Below are 18,891 nucleotides of genomic sequence, written 5' to 3'. Positions count from 1 at the left end.
TTGCTGATGAGTTAAAAAAGAAAAGAAAACAAAAAAAAAAAACTGCAAATCTCATGATCCTTTTTGTTCTAATTAACATTATTATATTCATTTTCTCAGCTGGTCATTCGTCTTTATGGTGTCTTTAATTCTATACATTTTTTAAATTTTAATTTTCTCACATACGTTGAACTGTTTTGTGTCTTAAGGAAGCATTTGATTAATTTATTAACATATATTTGTTGGGGGTATTATGTGTTACACACAGGGCTAGGGCACTGAAAACAGACTGGCAAAAAGGCAGATGAAGACTATGCCCTCATAAAGTTTCATTCTGGTGAGGAACATATATCCTAATAAACATTTCATGATATTAGATAATAAGTATAAGAGAACAAAACATAAGTTTAAAAAAGAGAGAAAGTGGGTAATGGCAACATGCTCGGAGGCCTTTCTGAGGGTAACACTGGAGCAGAAGCCTGAATGAAGGGAGTGACTGGTGTGAAGATCTGAGGGAAAAGCATTCCAGGCAGAAGCAGAAAAGCCCCGAGGCAGAAACAAATTGGTGTGTCTAAGCTATTGCAAAGACCAGGTAAGTCAAGTGGAGATGACTCATCTATACAAGCAGAAAGTGAGAGGAGTGTGAGGAGACTGGTAGATAAGGCTGGAGGGAGAATAGCAGAGGCAGATGACTTAGAGAGCTGTCATTCAGGACAATGTGAACTCATCTGGGGTTCTGAACAGGAAAATGGAATACAGCTGGCCCTCTGCATCCACAGATTCAACCAACTGTGGATCAAAAATATTCACCAAAAAACCCTCAATAAAAATTAAAAAAAAAACCCACAAACTTTAAAAACCAATACAGTACAACAACTATTTACATAGCATTTACACTATATAAAGTATTTTAAATAACCCAGAGATGATTTACAGTAATGGGAGAAGGTGCATAGGTTATAGGCAAATGCTACATACACCACTGTATATAAGTGACTTGATTTTAGTATCCACAGGGGGCTCTGGAAACAATCCCCCACAGATACCGAATGATAACAGTACTCTGTCTTAGATAGTTTTAAAAGGATCACTCTAACAGTTACGAATAAAACTAGCTTTTGAAAACCAAGAGCAGAAGTAAACTGTTGGTTTGAACTCTAGTATCTACAGAGATGTGACTGTAGAAGTCGGGTGGTAATAGCAGGGGTGGTAAAAAGTGACCTGCCTGGAAGTTGACCAATAGGACTTGCTGATGGCATAGATGAGACTTGAGGAGAGAGAAACAAGAGTTTAAAATGACTCCCATTACTTGGTGATATTTAGGAATTTTGTGAATTGTTTTAGGTGTGATGACAGTAATGTGATAATGGTTTTTTAAAACAGACATTATCTTATAGATCTACACACTGAAATGTTTACAGATGAAATGATATGACATCTTGCTTTAAAATAATATTGGAAGGAAGTTGATGGAGAAATGGAACAAAATTGTCCATGAGTTGGTAACTGCTGAAGCTAAGTGACGAGTACAAGGGGGTTCATGGTATTGTCTCCTTTTGCATGTTTGAAATTTTCCATAATAATAAAAGTAAAAAGAAAATAAAGCCTCTAGGTTTCAGTCTGAGCAACCAAGTGAAGGTGGTGCCATCTCTAACAATACACTTTGCATTTTAATTATGTTTATTATGTTTATTTTCCCTATGAGAATGTGAACACTTTAAGAACCAGGGCGATGTTTTACTGCTTCTATAGACCTAGCACTCACTAGAGTATCTAACCCAACATAGGCATATAAATTCACATTTATTGAACAAACGAATGATCTCATGGCCTTTCTGATTTCCCTTCCTGCCTAAGTATTCTACATTGCTCTCTTCTCCCCTGCTCTTTGACTTTGAGTTAGCTGTGACCCTTGATGCTTGATCACATTAACATTCTTGCAGTGTAGTGTACTTAAAGTCTCTTTTACATTGATTACTCTCTGTCAATATCTAGTTCTGGGGGGCGGGGGGAATCAAACCCTTATTTTTTGTTGAGAGATTGATTTAGAAAGGAATAGGTTAGCTTTTTCTGCCTCAGCTTAGAGTCTCAACTGTGATGTTGGTTGCTGGAGAAAGAGCTAAATTTGAATTTCAAAAAGCAAATGACAGTGTTTTCTCTGGTACTAAAGATTCTCTATAAGATTTCAATTGGATATCTGGGTATTTTGTGTAAATACCACAAAAAAGGACTGATGATTGTTTTCTCACTTCTCTCAAAATACACAGCTGATACCATCCTAGGTACACAGAAATGAAGTTAATTCATTATATTCAGTGAATGCCTTAAGATATCATGGCTTCTCTCCCCAGAACCATGACTGAGATGGAGGCTCTGAAATATGCATGACAAGGAATAAAAATTATTTATTGGCACAAGGCAGGATGACCAGGTTAAGTACAAAGCTCCTTTCAGCACTTTAAAACATATTAGAGACTTGCCTTTTAGAAAACAAATTCTCTGACACCTAAGATTTTAGGCTTGTTCAGTATACTTCGTAACAATGCATAGTTTTGGTGGAGAAAAATGGGGTCAGCCACCCTAATTCTGGTTAATGTTAAGGGTATGTCTGAGTTATCAACATATACAATAAGAACTGTCTTCATTTCCATCTGATTCTCTGACAAGAGGTATCTGGCATGCCTCAATATACAAGTCTCTCCTTTTGAGGTTGCACAATGGCACAAAGTTTGTATACCAAGATTTAGTTCCAGGTAGTCAATGTTTGTTCTTGGTGACACAGTGACCACAGAAGACCTGTATCTCAGGACTGGGAATGACTCCACAGATGACTGGACTGGGTAGACTACTTGGCTGTAGTCTAGGGAACCTCAACTAAAGGCAAGAACAGTTAGTTTAACATAATGATGACACAACTTTCACATTCTTGGAGTAAGCTCAAAATAACATAATTGGCTTGATGCCGTAATTCTAAGAAATAGTCAAACCTAAACTGTTGTGTTTAGAGGTTATACTTTAATATTGAGATGTATAACATTAAATACTCAATTAATTATCTGGGTTACCCCCCCCGCCCTTTTTTTTTTTTAAGACAAGGTCTTGCTCTGTTGCCCAGACTGAACTGCAGTGGCATGATCACAGCTAATGTACAGCCCGAAACTCCTGATTTCAAGCAATCCTCCCGCTTTAGCTTCTTGAGTAGCTGGGACTATAGGTGCAAGCTACCATGCCCAGCTACATTTGTAATTTTTTGTAGAGATGAGGTCTTGCTATGTTGCCCAGGTTGGTTTCAAACTACTGGCCTCAAGTGATCCTCCTGCCTTGGCCTCTCAAAGTGCTGAGATTACAGGCGTGAGGCACTGCATCTGGCCTCTAGACATTTTTCTTGAGACGAAGTCTCGGTCTGTCACCCAGGCTAGAGTGCAGTGGTATGATCTTGGCTCACTGCAACCTCTGCCTTCCGGTTGAAGTGATTCTCTCACCTCAGCCTCCCGAGTAGCTGAGACTAGAGGCATGCGCCACCATGCCTGGCTAATTTTTTTTGTATTTTTAGTAGAGATGGGGTTTGGCCATGTTCACCAGGCTAGTCTCAAACTCCTGGCCTGAAGTGATCCACCCACCTCGGCCTCCTGAAGTACTGGGATTACAGGTGTGGGCCACCATGCCCGGCTAGAAATCTTAATGGAATAATTTATATGGTAAAATAGTTTTGTGTGAAAACCAGCTGTTGAAAAAGTCATAAAGTAGAGATGTAAGTTTAGCAATTTCTGCCTTCAAGATATTCTAGGTCAGGCATTGGCTTTTTTGTACTTTACAGCAATGAACTTTGGAGGTTCAATTGTGTACCTGATTGGAAATCTTAGCTACTTTCTGAGAGTTCAGGAGGTGCTCCTATAGCCTGTACTTTTGTAACCCAATTCTTCAGTCATTATCTTTGCAATCTACAAGTCTGGCATTTAGAGCATAAAAAAATTTCCTTTCATTCACATTACAGGAAAATCTACTCTCTAAAAATTTCTTAGCAATCTCTACATTATCTGTCAGATTGGAGATAGCTAATACATCATCAACTTTGTTCTAAAATTAGGTCAGGTCAATAGATGGTAGAACAACTAAACTGGTGGGTCTCAAAGTGTTGTCCCTGGACCAGTGCAGCATCAACATCACTGGTATCTTGCTAGAAACGCACATTCACAGATTCCACCCTAATCTTGCTGAATTAGAAATTCTAAGAATGGGGCTCAGGAATCTGTGTTGTAACAAACTCTCTAAGTGACTATGATGTCTGCTAAAGCTCGAGTACCAATGATCTTAACCACATCAAAGAATTCCTGTACAGGCCGGGCGCGGTGGCTCAAGCCTGTAATCCTAGCACTTTGGGAGGCCGAGATGGGCAGATCACAAGGTCAGGAGATCGAGACCATCCTGGCTAACATGGTGAAACCCCGTCTCTACTAAAAAAATACAAAAAAACTAGCCGGCGAGGTGGCGGGCGCCTGTAGTCCCAGCTACTTGGGAGGCTGAGGCAGGAGAATGGCGTGAACCTGGGAGGTGGAGCTTGCAGTGAGCTGAGATCCAGCCACTGCACTCCAGCCTGGGTGACAGAGTGAGACTCCGTCTCAAAAAAAAAAAAAAAAAAAAAAAAAAAAAAAACACAGAATCCCTGTACAGAGTAGCTTTTATAGAGCAACTTTTGCTTTCTGTATTCATCGAGGATTAATTAGCTTTTTAAACTGCTAATGAAAAGCATCTATTATGTTAGTTATTATTACAGAAAGTTCCATGTCACAAATTTCTCACAAACTTGAAGGCTAAGGAAAAAAATTGTGCTTTCCTTAATGAACAGTATGCCCCTCTCCCAACCAGTAAGTTTTATATTTGTCTCTGAAAGCAGTAAGAAGCTCAAAACCAAGTTTTGCTTTTTATTACAATAGCCTAGCTCAAGCAGAATTTTGGAGGGTAGATCTAATTTATTCTTCTCCACTCCCTTATTTAGGGCTTTTAATTTAGCCATTATTTTAAAAATAAAACACATTCCTCGTAGAAAACCAGAAATATATAAAAAAGCAGGTGTCACCCATAGACCCTGTTAGAACATTTATAGAAGGAGAAAGTTTTAAAATGAGGTACAGGAATGAAATCACAAAAGACAAACCTATGGAAAATAGGCCCTTTAAGTTAAGGATTTATTGTTATTTCCAAACTGGTTAAATGAATAATTAATATGAGTCAAAGATGATTAGCTAATAGAATGTGACTGAGGACTGTCTTCTCAGGCAAACAGCTAGAGGAAATGTAAGTGGGCACACCACCATTGGGAGTAATTTGGCAATATGTACCAGATTACAGGTGCATGTATCCTCTAACCCAGCAATCCAACTTTTGGAAATCCATGCTACCGATTTGCCTGCACATGTATGAAATTTGTATGTTCAAGGTTATTCACTATAATACAGCATTGTTTGTACCAGCAAAAGACTGAAAACAACCCAAATGCCCATTGATAAGGACTTGTATAAAAAACTACATACATACACACAATGCAGCTGTTAAAAAAGGAGAAAGATTTCTGTGACATATTGTTGAGTAGAAAAAAAAGGAAAAAATACCTAACTATAAGAAACACCTAACTATAATTAACATTAATAAAGACTTTTTAAAAGAAAATAAATCTTTATTATTTGGTCCTTCACAGAAAACATTTGTAGACTCCTGGTCCAAATAATGGCATCTTCTTCTTCTTCTTCTTCTTCTTTTTTAAACAGGATCTTGCTGTGTTGCTCAGGCTGGGGGCTCACTGCAGAGCCTGAGCTCACTGCAGCCTCAAACTCCTGGACTCAAGTGATCCTCCCACCTCAGCCTCCCAAGTAGCTAAGGGACTACAAGCACATGCCATCGTGCCTGGCTTTTTTTTTTTTTTACTTTTTGTCAAGATGGGGTCTCACTATGTTGCCACGGCTGGTCTCGAACTCCTGGCCTCAAGCGATCCTCCCACCTTGGCCTCCCAAAGCATTAGGAATATAGGCATGAGCCACTTCACCCAGCCAAATGGCATCTTTTATATGTTTCTGGTGAAGTAACAGAAGTACAAATAGTTACCTTGTAAGTACAGATAGTTAATTTCCTCTTCCTAGTTTCAGTATTTCTCTGCAGTAATGTATTACACATCTGGAAGACCTGTTGCATGACAGCATCTTGTCTCAGGTCATCACGGCCCTTCAGAATAATTAAACATGAATAAACAAGTAGTACAGTTTATTTTATTATAAAAACACAGAGCCATCTGAGAATAGCAAAGGGCACTCAGAAACAAATCTGAGCATCTGTGCACCTCTTGACAGTCTCCCAAATAATTAAAGATCTACTGCCATTCTTTCATTTAGAATAAGCTACAACATTTACACTGATTTAGAAAAAGAAGTTTCCCCTAGCTACTTCTGTAATTAGATTAACTGGAAGTCCCCCATAGGAAGGCATACTGCAAACACCTGAGTAAAACAGCACTGTGTCTTTCCACCACTCCCCAGTAGGACCCAAAGAGCTCGTGAGCAAATGGTAAGGGAAGAATGCTCTCCCTTTTTGGTACATTAAATAGCCCTTGGAACAGTACCAGACCCAGTATACTGACACAAAGGACGTCAACTTGTACTATTCAAGGAGATAAGAGACAGACACCAAAGTATTTTTTTTTTTCACAAGAAGCAAGCTCACTGTACATGTCTGTACATCTTAATGGTATTCTTTTACTTGAATCAACCATATAATGATGGTCTTTCAGAGACACACATACACACACACACACACAAAATGGAGAAAAGCCTGGTTCTAGAAGGTAATGCATTTCTACTCTACAAATCTTCCTCATTTGCAATTATTCAAAATAAAGACAAAAACCCAAATAAAGCAGAAAGAAGATATCAACTAAAATTTTTCATCATTAAAACTCTTAAGGGCTAAGCCAGAGAAGGGATGGCTCACCTTAACAAGCTGTCTCCTCTCCTTGCCATCAGAACCTACACAATCTATTATTTTTGGTAAATTTACACCTCCTGCTAAGCGAAATTCTGCTTTAAATGACTGTATAGTCACGAGATTTCCATATTCTCCTGTGTGGTCCACCTAATAAAAGCATAAACATGATTGATAATAAGTCAGATACACTATTTGCACTTAAAGAAAAATACATTATAAATGGCAATTTTAATATTAAACAGAGGAACAAATGACAATGTGATACTGGTTAAGAACTGCAACTATAGGATGGGTGTGGTGGCTCTTGCCTGTAACTTTAACTACTGTTTAATTAAAGATTCACTAATATACGTAAAGTCATCTGAGAAATAACTCCTCACAAAAACATAAAGTAAATTTTGGAAAAGAGTAGGAGTTTTCTGGGTTGTAACTGCTAAATCTGGCATTTTAAGGAAATATTCAGCTAAATCACTTAGCTGATATAGCTAGAAAAATAGCAGTCAATCCAAATGATACAGCTACATTTCAAATCAAGTATCTAGATACTAAGCACTAAACTGCAAAATGAAAAGAAAGACAATGTATTTAAGATGATCATTTTCTAAACTTATAACACTTATTATTACATATATCCCTGCCCACATGAAATTACTTCCATTATTTCTTGCAATGAAAGAACATTAGAACAGAGCTAAGTGCATTGTGCATATGAAGTCAACTTAATATTATAATAATAGGTACTATATTACTTAATACTGTGATATATCACAGCCAATACATTTTATTGCACATAGAATTTTTAAAAACAATATATGACAATTGGAAACTTCCTTGCCAAGTCAAAAATTAATCTTGGCATAAGCACATAGAAACTCCTTCTGGCCAATGAAAGTAACAGTCTACAGACCTTCATAAGAAAGATGGGAGGTGTAGAACTGAAGGGAATGGAAAAGAAAGCAAGAGAAGCTTTTGAGTATTTTAGGGCTTGGGCAAAGGAAATATAATACTGAGAAATTATAGGTTGAAACACATGAAATTTGCCAATATTTAACCAATTCTGACTTACATAAAAATACTATTTCACATGGTTCAATCTAATAAATAAATTTAGTTTAAAAAAAAATCAAGAGTTAATTGTAAATTACCTTAATTTCCATAGTAGGGACAACAACATCTTCTAAATTCTTAAGTTTAGTAATTGGCTGGTCTGCTGGAATATTTATGCCTTCTGTATTGAAAAATGAAGAGATTTTAGTGACAAACTGAGGAAGAGCATTGAAGGTCAAGCAGGAATAGTCAGCAGATACCACTGGCCCCGACTTGTTGCTAATCTGTGGTTCAGGCTATGATTGAGAAATGAAGACTCTAGGCTTTGGCCACTATGCAGCTCAGGGTCAAAGCTCAACAGTGGCTAATGTAGCTTTAAGTAAATTTGCAGGTTACCTGACAGGGGTAACTAAACCAGATTCCACCTGAGGAACCAGACTAAGCATCTTAAAATACTTACGTAATAGTTTGCATAGTACATAGATAACATACTTCTGTCACATTACTATTAAATGCAACTAAAGACATGTCAATACTTTTTGTTTGCTTAGAGAAACAATATGTGAAGCCTCATTCATGTTTTAAAGTAATAAGAATTTAAAACTTGAAGATATGATTCTGAATAGAAAAAAAATGCAATTATTAAAGTATGGGGAGTACTTAGAAGCATACTTAGAGACTAGTCACAAAACCAAAGATTATAGCAGCTTATAATTATCTGAACCGACACAGTAAGAATAATAATTAAACAATGGCATTTTAGCACCTATGGAAGAAATGGTAAAGGCTTTTTGTTTTTAAGTCCCAGGGCACAGTTTTAGTAACCACATCATTTAAAAAAACTTTTGACTCTAGAAATGTTCAGTTATTCAATTATTTGAATAGACTTGCCTCTATGCAATTCTCCGTAATAAGTATGCCAGAAGATTATCAGAAGAAATCAAATAATTAATTTAGTGTAGTCACCTATTATCAGTTCTACCAAGAGATATTAAGTGAAAAAGCAACCAGGGAATGTTGAAGCTATCAGATACAAATTAAGCTTTTGGATTACGTTTGTGATTTTAAACAGATTTACATATTAGGCTCTATAATTAATATATCTCTACAGAGAGTAACATAGCAAGAAAGTAATATTCCTTCTTTGAAACACATACTTCTCTGAGTCTTCCACTGAGTGGCATCTAAGTTTGCTAATATAATATAAGCATCACAAAGTGCCTCAACACTTCTGACCATCTGAGGTCTCCTACTTCTGATAGTACATATTATTCTGTTTGCAGCTTCTGTTCGATCCTATTAATTAAAAACAAATAAAAAACATTACATAAGGAACTACCCAACATTTAAACTTCTCAGAGTTAGAAAAACAAAGAGAAAACCAGAATTTATGCACAAATCTAGACAATGGAATGATTATAATTCCTCAGATACAAACAAAACAGTCATAAATGAAATACATCAAAAATACATACTCTCATCAATGACTTAGGTGCCTTTCAAAAATCTATTGTTTCCCTTTGCCAGCTGCTGTGAGGAAAAAAGTAAAATACTACTGGTATCTCCTATGCTTTGACAAACATTAAGGAATTTTGAACCAATTTTAATTAATTAATTAATTAGAGACAGAGTTTCACTCTTGTTACCCAGGCTGGAGTGCAATAGTGCAATCTTGGCTCACTGCAACCTCTGCCTCCCGAGTTCAAGCTATTCTCCTGTCTCAGCCTCCCGAGTAGCTGGGATTACAGGTGCCCACCATCATGCCTAGCTAATTTTTGTATTTTTAGTAGACAGGGTCTCGCCGTATCTGTCAGCCAGGATGGTCTCGAACTCCTGACCTCAAGTGATCGACCCGCCTCAGTCTCCCAAAGTGCTGGGATTACAGGTGTGAGCCACCGTGCCAGCCTTGAACCAATTTTAGATGGCATCATAATAACACAAGATTTTAAAAATAAATATTCTAGGAAAGACTGAATATCACACTTCTAAAAGGTATATATGTTTAATCCAAATACCTCATCAAGCTGAGAGCTTTGTTTAGGCGCATTTTTAGTTATTCTACTTCTTCTTGCTACCTCTGGTTTAGTCAGAAATTCATCTCTGTTTGCATTTGCTAAGGCCAGTATAATAAATAAAGTATGATGGGGGTGATCCATTGAAATTCTAGAGATTAGCTGTAAGAAAATTAAGAACTATTAGATTTATGCAAATAGACAAAAAAAATATAATCCATATTTTTCATTTTGGTTAACATTAAAATGTGTATTACTGTCTAGATACTGCAGTGGGTAGAGCATGTATGTCTGCATGTGTGAGAAAGAGGCAGAGGCCTATGAGGAATTAGAGAAAATGAGTAATTTATGTGATGTGAGAAGAGACAAAATATAACATTTTGTATTTCCATTTCTTAGAGGGAATGGTATACATACTTTATATAATATATAGTAATAATAGAAAATAATTATTGTGGTTTGATTTTCAGGTTTACTTACATTATTGAGGACTTCATGAAATCCTAGGCCTCCCATCATCTTGGTCCCCATTCTAGCAGCCAGTTGGTACATAAGAGGCAAAAATTTATATGATGGAATCTTCATTCCATCTCTCTACCATTAAAAAAAAGACACAAAATTAATAAACAAGGTATTTCAAATATTCTCACATCTAAGCAAATAAATTATTTTAAGACAGTGCTCCTCTATTAGCACAAGCAAGTGGTTAACAAAACTTCATTAACTATATTTTTTTCCTTCATTTCTTACGTTATCTGAAGGTCTTTCTAATGGGTACTCTAGATTAATGCATTGGTAAATCAAAATATTTGGTCCTAAATTAAACTGGTTTCAGAACTGGAATACTTGGTACTGCTTATATTCCAAAAAATCTAAGGAAGACAAATGTGATCTTGATTCCTGAGAAGTCAGTGTACAATAAAATGAAGTAATTGCTTTTCCCCATAGGCCAAAAGTAATATTTAGTGTATACTACAGCAGAGATGGATTGTATCTATTATGTCTTATTCTTTTACTGCAGTAGAAACATTTTATCTCTAACCTTCAAATTGACTGACTATATATCTTGTCAACATAAATTTAATATTAAGTGTCATCACTATAACATTTCCAAAGAAAAACTTACACAATACTGCTGTCTTGACATTTTCTTAAAAATGTATTTTCTCTACTTACAAAAGTAATTTATTGTAAAAATCCCAGATTTTTGCAGCAGGGGGAAAACCCACCTGTGATCACATCATCTTTAATTGCTTTCTAAATCCTCCAATCTAATTCCCCATTCTAGACACTCTCCTATGGTAACTGCAAAGACATAGGACCAAGCTAAATTCTCTCACCTCCACACAAACTTGCATCATTTAGAGCTTGTCAGCTTATATAATATTATAATAATACAAAGGAACTTTTGTAGAAACAAGACTAGAACTTGTAAATAATTCTAAATACAGATCAAAGTTTAGAAAACTACAAAATGCTACTCATGTATAGAGCACTGGATGAAGTGCTAGGAATACAAAGAGGTATACAAAATCCCTGATATCAAGGGGCTTACGTCTAAGTTTTTCAAGCACAGGGTAGAATATTGGGCTGAATAACACTTGCCTTCATCATGCCATTGACCTCAGAAACTCCAGAATTTTCAAGCCAGAGGGAACAAAGTCGGAATACCCACATATCATGTTCTTCTCCACTTAATAAGCAGTTGATGTAATTTTCAACTGCTTTACATAAGAAGCGTTTACGATCCTCTTTCAGTGCACGCAGGGCAAGTTCATCCAACTCCAGCTCTCGCTGAACCTTTACTGTGTATCTTGCATAGAATAATTAAGGTAAAACACAAAAGCCATGAACTTTAACAGAACTACAAAATCACACACATGATATACAACATAAATGAAAAAAATTGGGTTTTTATCCCAGGGAAAAAAGCAAACTTCTAAGGATTATAAAGGAAATAAACTTACTTTTGTCTTAACTGTGCAGTTCACACACCTAGGCATCGAAGGACAAAGGGGACTCTCCCCAAGCTATTTAGCTAACTTAAACCTCTACTTACACTAAAATATACAGATTCAAGACAGGCTTAAATAAAGGGATTTAATTACATCAAAATCGGTAACTTTTGTAATTAATTTCAATATCTATCTCCTTTTCCACTACAATACCAACAAACCAAAAAAGCAAAACAGAAAGCTAATATCTATATTCTCCACAATGAACTTAGAAGCAGAGCATGAATTATTTACGAAAGAACACATGTCAATCTCTTACATACTAATTTGTGATTAACTACATACAGTAGGACCAAGGCAGACAGGGCACAATGCCTAACACCGATAATCCCAGCACTTTGGGAGGCCAAGGTGGGCAGATCGTTTGAGCCCAGGAGTTTGAGACCAGCCGGGGCAACATGGCAAAACCCCATCTCTGCAAAAAATACAAAAATTAGCCAGGTATGGCGTGCACCTGTAGCCCCAGCTACTTGTGGGGCTGATGGGAAGAATCATTTGAGCCCAGAAGGTCGAGGCTGCAGTGAGCTGGAGGACAGTGATCACACCACTGTACTCCAGCCTGGGTGACAGAGTGAGACCTTGTCTCAAAAAAAAACCCAAAAACCAAAAAACAAAAAGAACCCAGAAGACCAAGATAATCTATCTATAGTTAAGCCAACCTTTAGTGCTCACAACTATATCACATAAAAAGACCAAGTCACTCTTTCTGTGCAAAAACATTCACTCAGTTAACTGGTGAACATAAAATTGTCACTTGTAGAAACCTCGTTACCTGTTTGTCTGAATTTTATGTTCCCTAAGGAGACCTACTTCCTCTTTGGCTCTTTTCAGGAGAGCTTGCTTGTTTTCAAATTCTGATGATTTCATGTAGTTTTCAATTCTTTGGTATTGCGTATCTGAAAACCGGGCTAATGACAGAAATGCCTTCATTTTTCCATTTCTTAGCTCATCATTACTTTCTCCATCATAATTTCCAGCAACTTCTACTGCCTTCAAGAAAACACAACCAATTTAAATTATATTTACAAATACTAAATACATCTAAAGAATCACTCGTATTAAGGTAATACACTAAAGTTTAACTTATATACATGTAAAAGCTAGCTAAATTATATGAACTATTGCAAGCTTCTCCAAGCCATGGCCCATGGGCCGCATGTGGCCTAACACAAATTCGTACATTTTCTTAAAACATTATGAGATTTCTTTTGTGATTTTTTTTAAAGCTCATTAGCTATCATTAACATTAGCGTATTTTATGTGTGGCCCAAGGCAATTCTTTTTGCAATGTGGCCCAGGGAAGCCAAAAGATTGGACAGCCCTGAACTATAGTATTTTCTTGACTTTTCAAAACAACTTTGACAGTGTAGAAATAACCCAAACAGCTAATACTCGTAAAGAAGTCTGCAAAAACAAATAACTTTATAAAATTTAAAGACAATCAGGCTGGGTGTGGTGGCTCACACCTGTAATGCCAGCACTTTGGGAGGCCAAGGAGGGTGGATCACTTGAGGTCAGGAGTTCGAGACCAGCCTGGCCAACATGGAGAAACTCCGTCTCTACTAAAAATACAAAAAATTAGCCGGGTGTGGTGGCACACTCCTATAGTCCCAGCTACTGGGGAAGCTGAGGCAGGAGAATCACTTGAACCTGGGAGGTGGAGGATGCAGTGAGTCAAGATTGCGCCACTGTACTCCAGCCTGGACAACAGAGCAAGACTTCATCTCAAAAAAAATAAAAAGTAAAAAATAAATAAAGACAATCACATCATGTGTTTCATGTTACACTTATTTAGTGAGGTAACTATTTCCAGAATGAGTGAATCTAAAGGAATGAGGGAGAAACAGGAAAAGTCAAAGGGGGCTAGTGTACGGAAGCCTTTACTTGTGGGTGGCTGGGCTAATGAAGAGCAAAGGCTGACTTGCCTATTCCTTAATCAGTTATTTTTGTAGATGAATAAATGAAGAAATTATCAGAAACAACCTGCTGAAAGGGTAGCTGGTAGTGGAGGCAGTAAGGAGGAAGAAGAGATACTATACTTGGGCCTACTTTCCAAATCAGCTGCTTCATTTCTGTTTCACTCCACTCTAGAGACTATACAGAGCTACAACAGTAATAATATATAGAAAAATAAAACCATACTTTTATTTGCTTTTGAAATATATTGATCTTGATGAAAAGATGAAGCATATTCATGCTAAGTAACTTATCTTAAAGGTTGCTCCAAAAATCTTACCTTTTCTAGATAGGTCTGCATGATGACCGCAGGATTTTCTAAGCAAGTTTCTGCTAACCAGTTGCCACAAACCCTTAGACATTCTGTGTATATAAGTTTTAGGCTGGGATTGTTCTGTACAAGAAAGGCAAAATCTTAAAATACATTACCATGACTGTACCCAACTGTCCTTCATGTAAGGGGAAAAAAGCAGGTTAAAAATGTTTTTCCTCGGTAGGTGGGGGGGAAAAAAGTTTTTCCTCATCTGCTTTTGCCATACAACTACTTTAATAATCCCATGTAGGAAATGATCATCCTCTCTTTATTATTATTATTGCCATTATTGGAGCAAGTCACATTTATTGAGTACTTACATATGCCCGACACTTTGTAAAGGCTTTATATATATTAACTCATTTAATTCTCACAAGAATCCTATTAAATAAGTACTATTATTACCCCCAATTTGCGGATTAGAAAACTGAGGTACGAGGAAGTTGGGTAACTCCAGACAGCACATACTTCAGGGCAAATACTATTAAGCAATATTTACACATATCATATTGGCATTCAGTGCTTTGGTATAATGATTTCTCTAATAACAGAAGATGCTATACAATGAGTGCCCAACATCAAAAAGTACAGTAAAGGCCAGGTGTGGTGGCTCATGTCTGTAATCCCAGCACTCTGGGAGGCCAAGGTGGGTAGACTGCCTGAGCTCAGGAGTTCAGACCAGTCTGGCCAACGTGGTGAAACCCCAGCTCTACTAAAAATACGAAAAAATTAGCTGGGCATGGTGGCGTGTACCTGTAATCCCACTTACTCGGGAGGCTGAGGCAGGGGAATTGCTTGAACCAGGGAGGTGGAAGTTGCAGTGAGCCGAGGTCATGCCACTGCATTCCAGCCTGGGTGACAGAGCAAGACTCCGTCTCAAATATAAATAAATAAATAAAAAATAAAGCACAGTAGGCCGGGCGCGGTGGCTCACGCCTGTAATCCCAGCACTTTGGGAGGCCGAGGCGGGCGGATCACAAGGTCAGGAGATCGAGACCATGGTGAAACCCCGTCTCTACTAAAAATACAAAAAAAATTAGCCGGGCGCGGTGGCGGGCGCCTGTAGTCTCAGCTACTCAGGAGGCTGAGGTAGGAGAATGGTGTGAACCCGGGAGGCAGAGCTTGCAGTGAGCCGAGATCGTGCCACTGCACTCCAGCCTGGGCAACAGAGTGAGACTCCGCCTCAAAAAAAAAAAAAAAAAAAAGCACAGTAAGCTGATATTCACTAAGCAGGAACATGTCTGTGGGACACCACTGTAGACAAACGTTGGGGACACCAATGTCTCTACTTTATCCAGTGTGTATGCTGGGTTTATAGCTGAAGTAGCAACATAAGTTTGCAAAAACTAACAGGTAATGTTAGATAAAATATTAGATGTGATATTTTCAAAGCATTTGGATTGACAACCTAACTGTCCCAACTTGCTTTTATTTTCTAATTTAGTTCTCTCATTCATTTCCTCTTCCCTTTTTTCACTTGCCATTTCAAATTCAGAATAGCTATTTCATTCATTTCCCACATACCTTTCTTGAATTCTGTAGGAAGTTAAAGGCTTAATACTGGGATGCATTAAATGAATCTACCACATGACGAACTAATAGAATTGTTATATATAGGAAAAAGTTTCTAAACTTCTTTTACAAATTAATTTTCAAGACTAGTTTTACAATATCTTGTTCATAAATTAGTAATTTCAAGGCTCTAATAAAATTGTTATTAAAACGATTTTAAAGCACATTTGTGTTTTTTAAATAAGAGTAAAACACTAATCCAGCCAATAAAAAAACAAACCGCTGCACAGCTGGCATCCAACTTCTTGATCATTTGCTTGAGAATACTCAGGGCAAGACTCTGCTCCTTTTTTGCCCAGAATACTTGTGCTTCTTCCAGCTGCCACTCAGAGACTCCACAGCTAACTGGATTATACTGTTTAATTTGAAATATTGCCCTTTCAGGGAGCTGAAATGAAAATGACATATGGGAATAAATACTTCTACTATTACTACTACCACCATCAATAATAATAATAATGAAAGCAGTAACTACCATTCATTGAGAACTTAACTACTTGTCAGGGGCTATCTTAAGTACCTCTCTGTCTGCATGACATTTCCCCAACCCCACGTATGCCTATCTGTCCGTCTCTCTCTCTCTCTATATATATATGTATGTGTATCTGTGTGTCTATACATACAGTTTATAAAATCACCGAATTGTTATCAATATAGTATGTTAGGTATCTTCTCATTTTATAACCAGGAAATTGAGGCTGAGAAAAGATTAAGTACCTTGCCCAAGGCGTAAAGTCAGATCTAATTCCAAAATGGGAACTCTTAAACAACTATCTTTACTATATATTAATAGAGATCACTATCTCTTAATGACATTTCTTTTTCATTCAGGCTTTCTGTTTTTTAAATAATAAAAGGAAGGTCAAGAGGTAAGATGACATAGTTTTAAATTATATTTACCTGAGTGTTCTTGAAAGTTCTGGACAGTATAGAGAGTTCTACAAGGTGTTTGGTGAGAATCTCCTTAATACATTCTCTTTGTGAGTTCTCTATTTCCTTTTCCATCAGGATCTCCAAAATGACTGTGCGTAGAGCCATGATAGGCTCCTGAAAACTAAAATCACTGTCCTTGAGAAGCTGGGAGTGTTTCTGCCACTTAATATATACTTCAGAGAGTTGTCTATGTGTGACTGATCTGAATGCCACATCATAGAGTTCATGTAAGCAAGATAAATGAAAAAAAAAAAAAAAAAAAAAAAACTATGTAAGTTCTGAAACTTAAGACATAATATAATAATACAAAGGAACTTTTGTAGTGACAACACTAGAACTTGTAAATAATCCTAAATATGGATCAAAATTTAGAAAACTACAAAATGCTATGTGGTCAGAGCTCATAAGAGGTTATTAGCAGAGAGGCCACAGATAAGAAACATTAAAAAAAATTTTTTTAATACTCTGACATTACAAAAAGCAGCCCTTCTAAATACTCTTCTGAAACAAGAATATATTCATCAGACCTATCATAAAGAATGCCTACATCTTTAGTCCTGCTTCAATACTGCTTGTAGTAATGAAGACATGTCAGCAAGGAAATGAGGGATCCCCTACTGGGGACAACTTGATGCATAATTATAGATGTCAAAAAAAATCACAATCCAGTGAAGGAAAAGCTGGCATCTGGCAAAGGTTTCATTTACCAACATTATTAAAGGAACAGAAAAGGCATATTTACAATTAGTTTATATGAATAGTATGCTTCCCAAGTAACTGAACTATGAAATACTACCCAATCCTTCAGGGACATTTATTGAAAGAAATAAGAAAGAGGAAGCAGGGAGAGTAAGATGACAAAGTGATGACTAAGAAATGAAAGCTCTTTTAAGTTGCTTGATAGAGAAGGAACAGTAAGAAAAATGCTAGGAACCAAAACTTCAATTCCTCTCTAAATGATCCTACCACAGCAGGTCTCAAGCTTTTTGAGGAACTCCTTTACAATCAAACAGATTATCGAAGACCCCAAAGAACTTTCAATTGTTGGACCATATCTACTGATATTAGATATGATATCACATTAGAAAGACTGAGAAAAATCTAAAATGTATTAATTTATTCAAAAATAATAAATCTAGATATCATAAATAACAATTTTTAGGAAAAATAACTGCAGTAGTTTCTCTGTATGTGCAGAAAATTGGCTCCAAGACACCTTGATAATGCTGATGTTCAAAGTCCCTTACTTAAAACGGCAGGGTATTTTCCTATTACACATAACCTCTAGATTACATGTAATAGGAGAATGTGCATAGGTTATACACAAATCTCTAATTACATATAATACCTACTATAATGTAAATACTATGTAAATAAGTGTTATATCCTATTCTTTAACATTTTTTTCAAATATTTTTTATCACATTTGGTTGAATCTATACATCGAAACCTATAGATAAAGAATTTCAACTGTATACTTCCCAAAACAAAACAAAACAAAACTTAGTGAGAATGGCACTGTTTTGCATTTTTGCAAATCTCTTTAATGTCCCGATTAACAGAACGAGATGAATTCTCATCTCTGCTTCTGCATTCAGTTTGTTACGATTTGACGTTTTGGTTGAAGTACACGAATGAAATCTAATCTGAGAGCATAAGCGTTTGTTCACCAGTTCATCCAACTTTCCCTCTGCTTCTCTTCTTCCTATTTCTCTACCAAAGAAAGAGCCAGATTATTCTTTAGGCATTTCTTCTTTTTAAAATTTATTTTTAATTTTTATGGATATATAATAGTTGTATATATTTATTAGGTACGTGTGATACTTTGATACAAGCATACAATGTGTAATGATCAAATTTGGGTAACTGGGATGTCCATGATCTCAAACATTTATCATTTCTTTATGTTGGAAACATTCCAAACCTTCTTTTGTAGCTATTTAAAAATATACAGTAAATTACTGTTAACTACAGTTGCCCTATTGTGCTATCAAACACTAGATCTTATTCCTTCTATTTACCTGTATTTTTTTACCCATTAACCAGCCACTCTTCATCCTCTCCCTCCACAACACCCTTCCCTGCCTCTGGT

At 36.7% G+C, this 18,891-nt stretch overlaps 2 protein-coding genes across 6 annotated transcripts in view; one reads left to right on the top strand and one right to left on the bottom strand.

Moving 5' to 3' along the window:
* The window catches only part of ATM (ATM serine/threonine kinase), a 134,151-nt gene that overhangs the window by 19,299 nt on the left and 95,961 nt on the right, over positions 1–18,891 (bottom strand). For all 5 annotated transcript variants that reach the window (XM_030917282.1, XM_030917283.1, XM_030917284.1 and 2 more), the window contains 11 exons: positions 16,767–17,001; positions 16,087–16,254; positions 14,262–14,375; positions 12,798–13,015; positions 11,616–11,823; positions 10,491–10,604; positions 10,014–10,172; positions 9,156–9,294; positions 8,097–8,179; positions 6,958–7,098; positions 6,079–6,195 (listed from right to left, as the gene is read on the bottom strand). In XM_030917282.1, the coding sequence (XP_030773142.1) occupies positions 6,079–6,195; positions 6,958–7,098; positions 8,097–8,179; positions 9,156–9,294; positions 10,014–10,172; positions 10,491–10,604; positions 11,616–11,823; positions 12,798–13,015; positions 14,262–14,375; positions 16,087–16,254; positions 16,767–17,001 (1,696 nt within the window). The remainder of the gene's footprint in view (positions 1–6,078; positions 6,196–6,957; positions 7,099–8,096; positions 8,180–9,155; positions 9,295–10,013; positions 10,173–10,490; positions 10,605–11,615; positions 11,824–12,797; positions 13,016–14,261; positions 14,376–16,086; positions 16,255–16,766; positions 17,002–18,891) is intronic.
* The window catches only part of C15H11orf65 (chromosome 15 C11orf65 homolog), a 136,750-nt gene that overhangs the window by 103,959 nt on the left and 13,900 nt on the right, over positions 1–18,891 (top strand). The window lies entirely within an intron of this gene.

Source organism: Rhinopithecus roxellana, chromosome 15 (genome assembly GCF_007565055.1).
Source record: "Rhinopithecus roxellana isolate Shanxi Qingling chromosome 15, ASM756505v1, whole genome shotgun sequence".
NCBI lineage: Eukaryota > Metazoa > Chordata > Mammalia > Primates > Cercopithecidae > Rhinopithecus > Rhinopithecus roxellana.
Note: the sequence above shows the minus strand (reverse complement) of the source record. Positions and strands in the feature narration are given on the sequence as shown.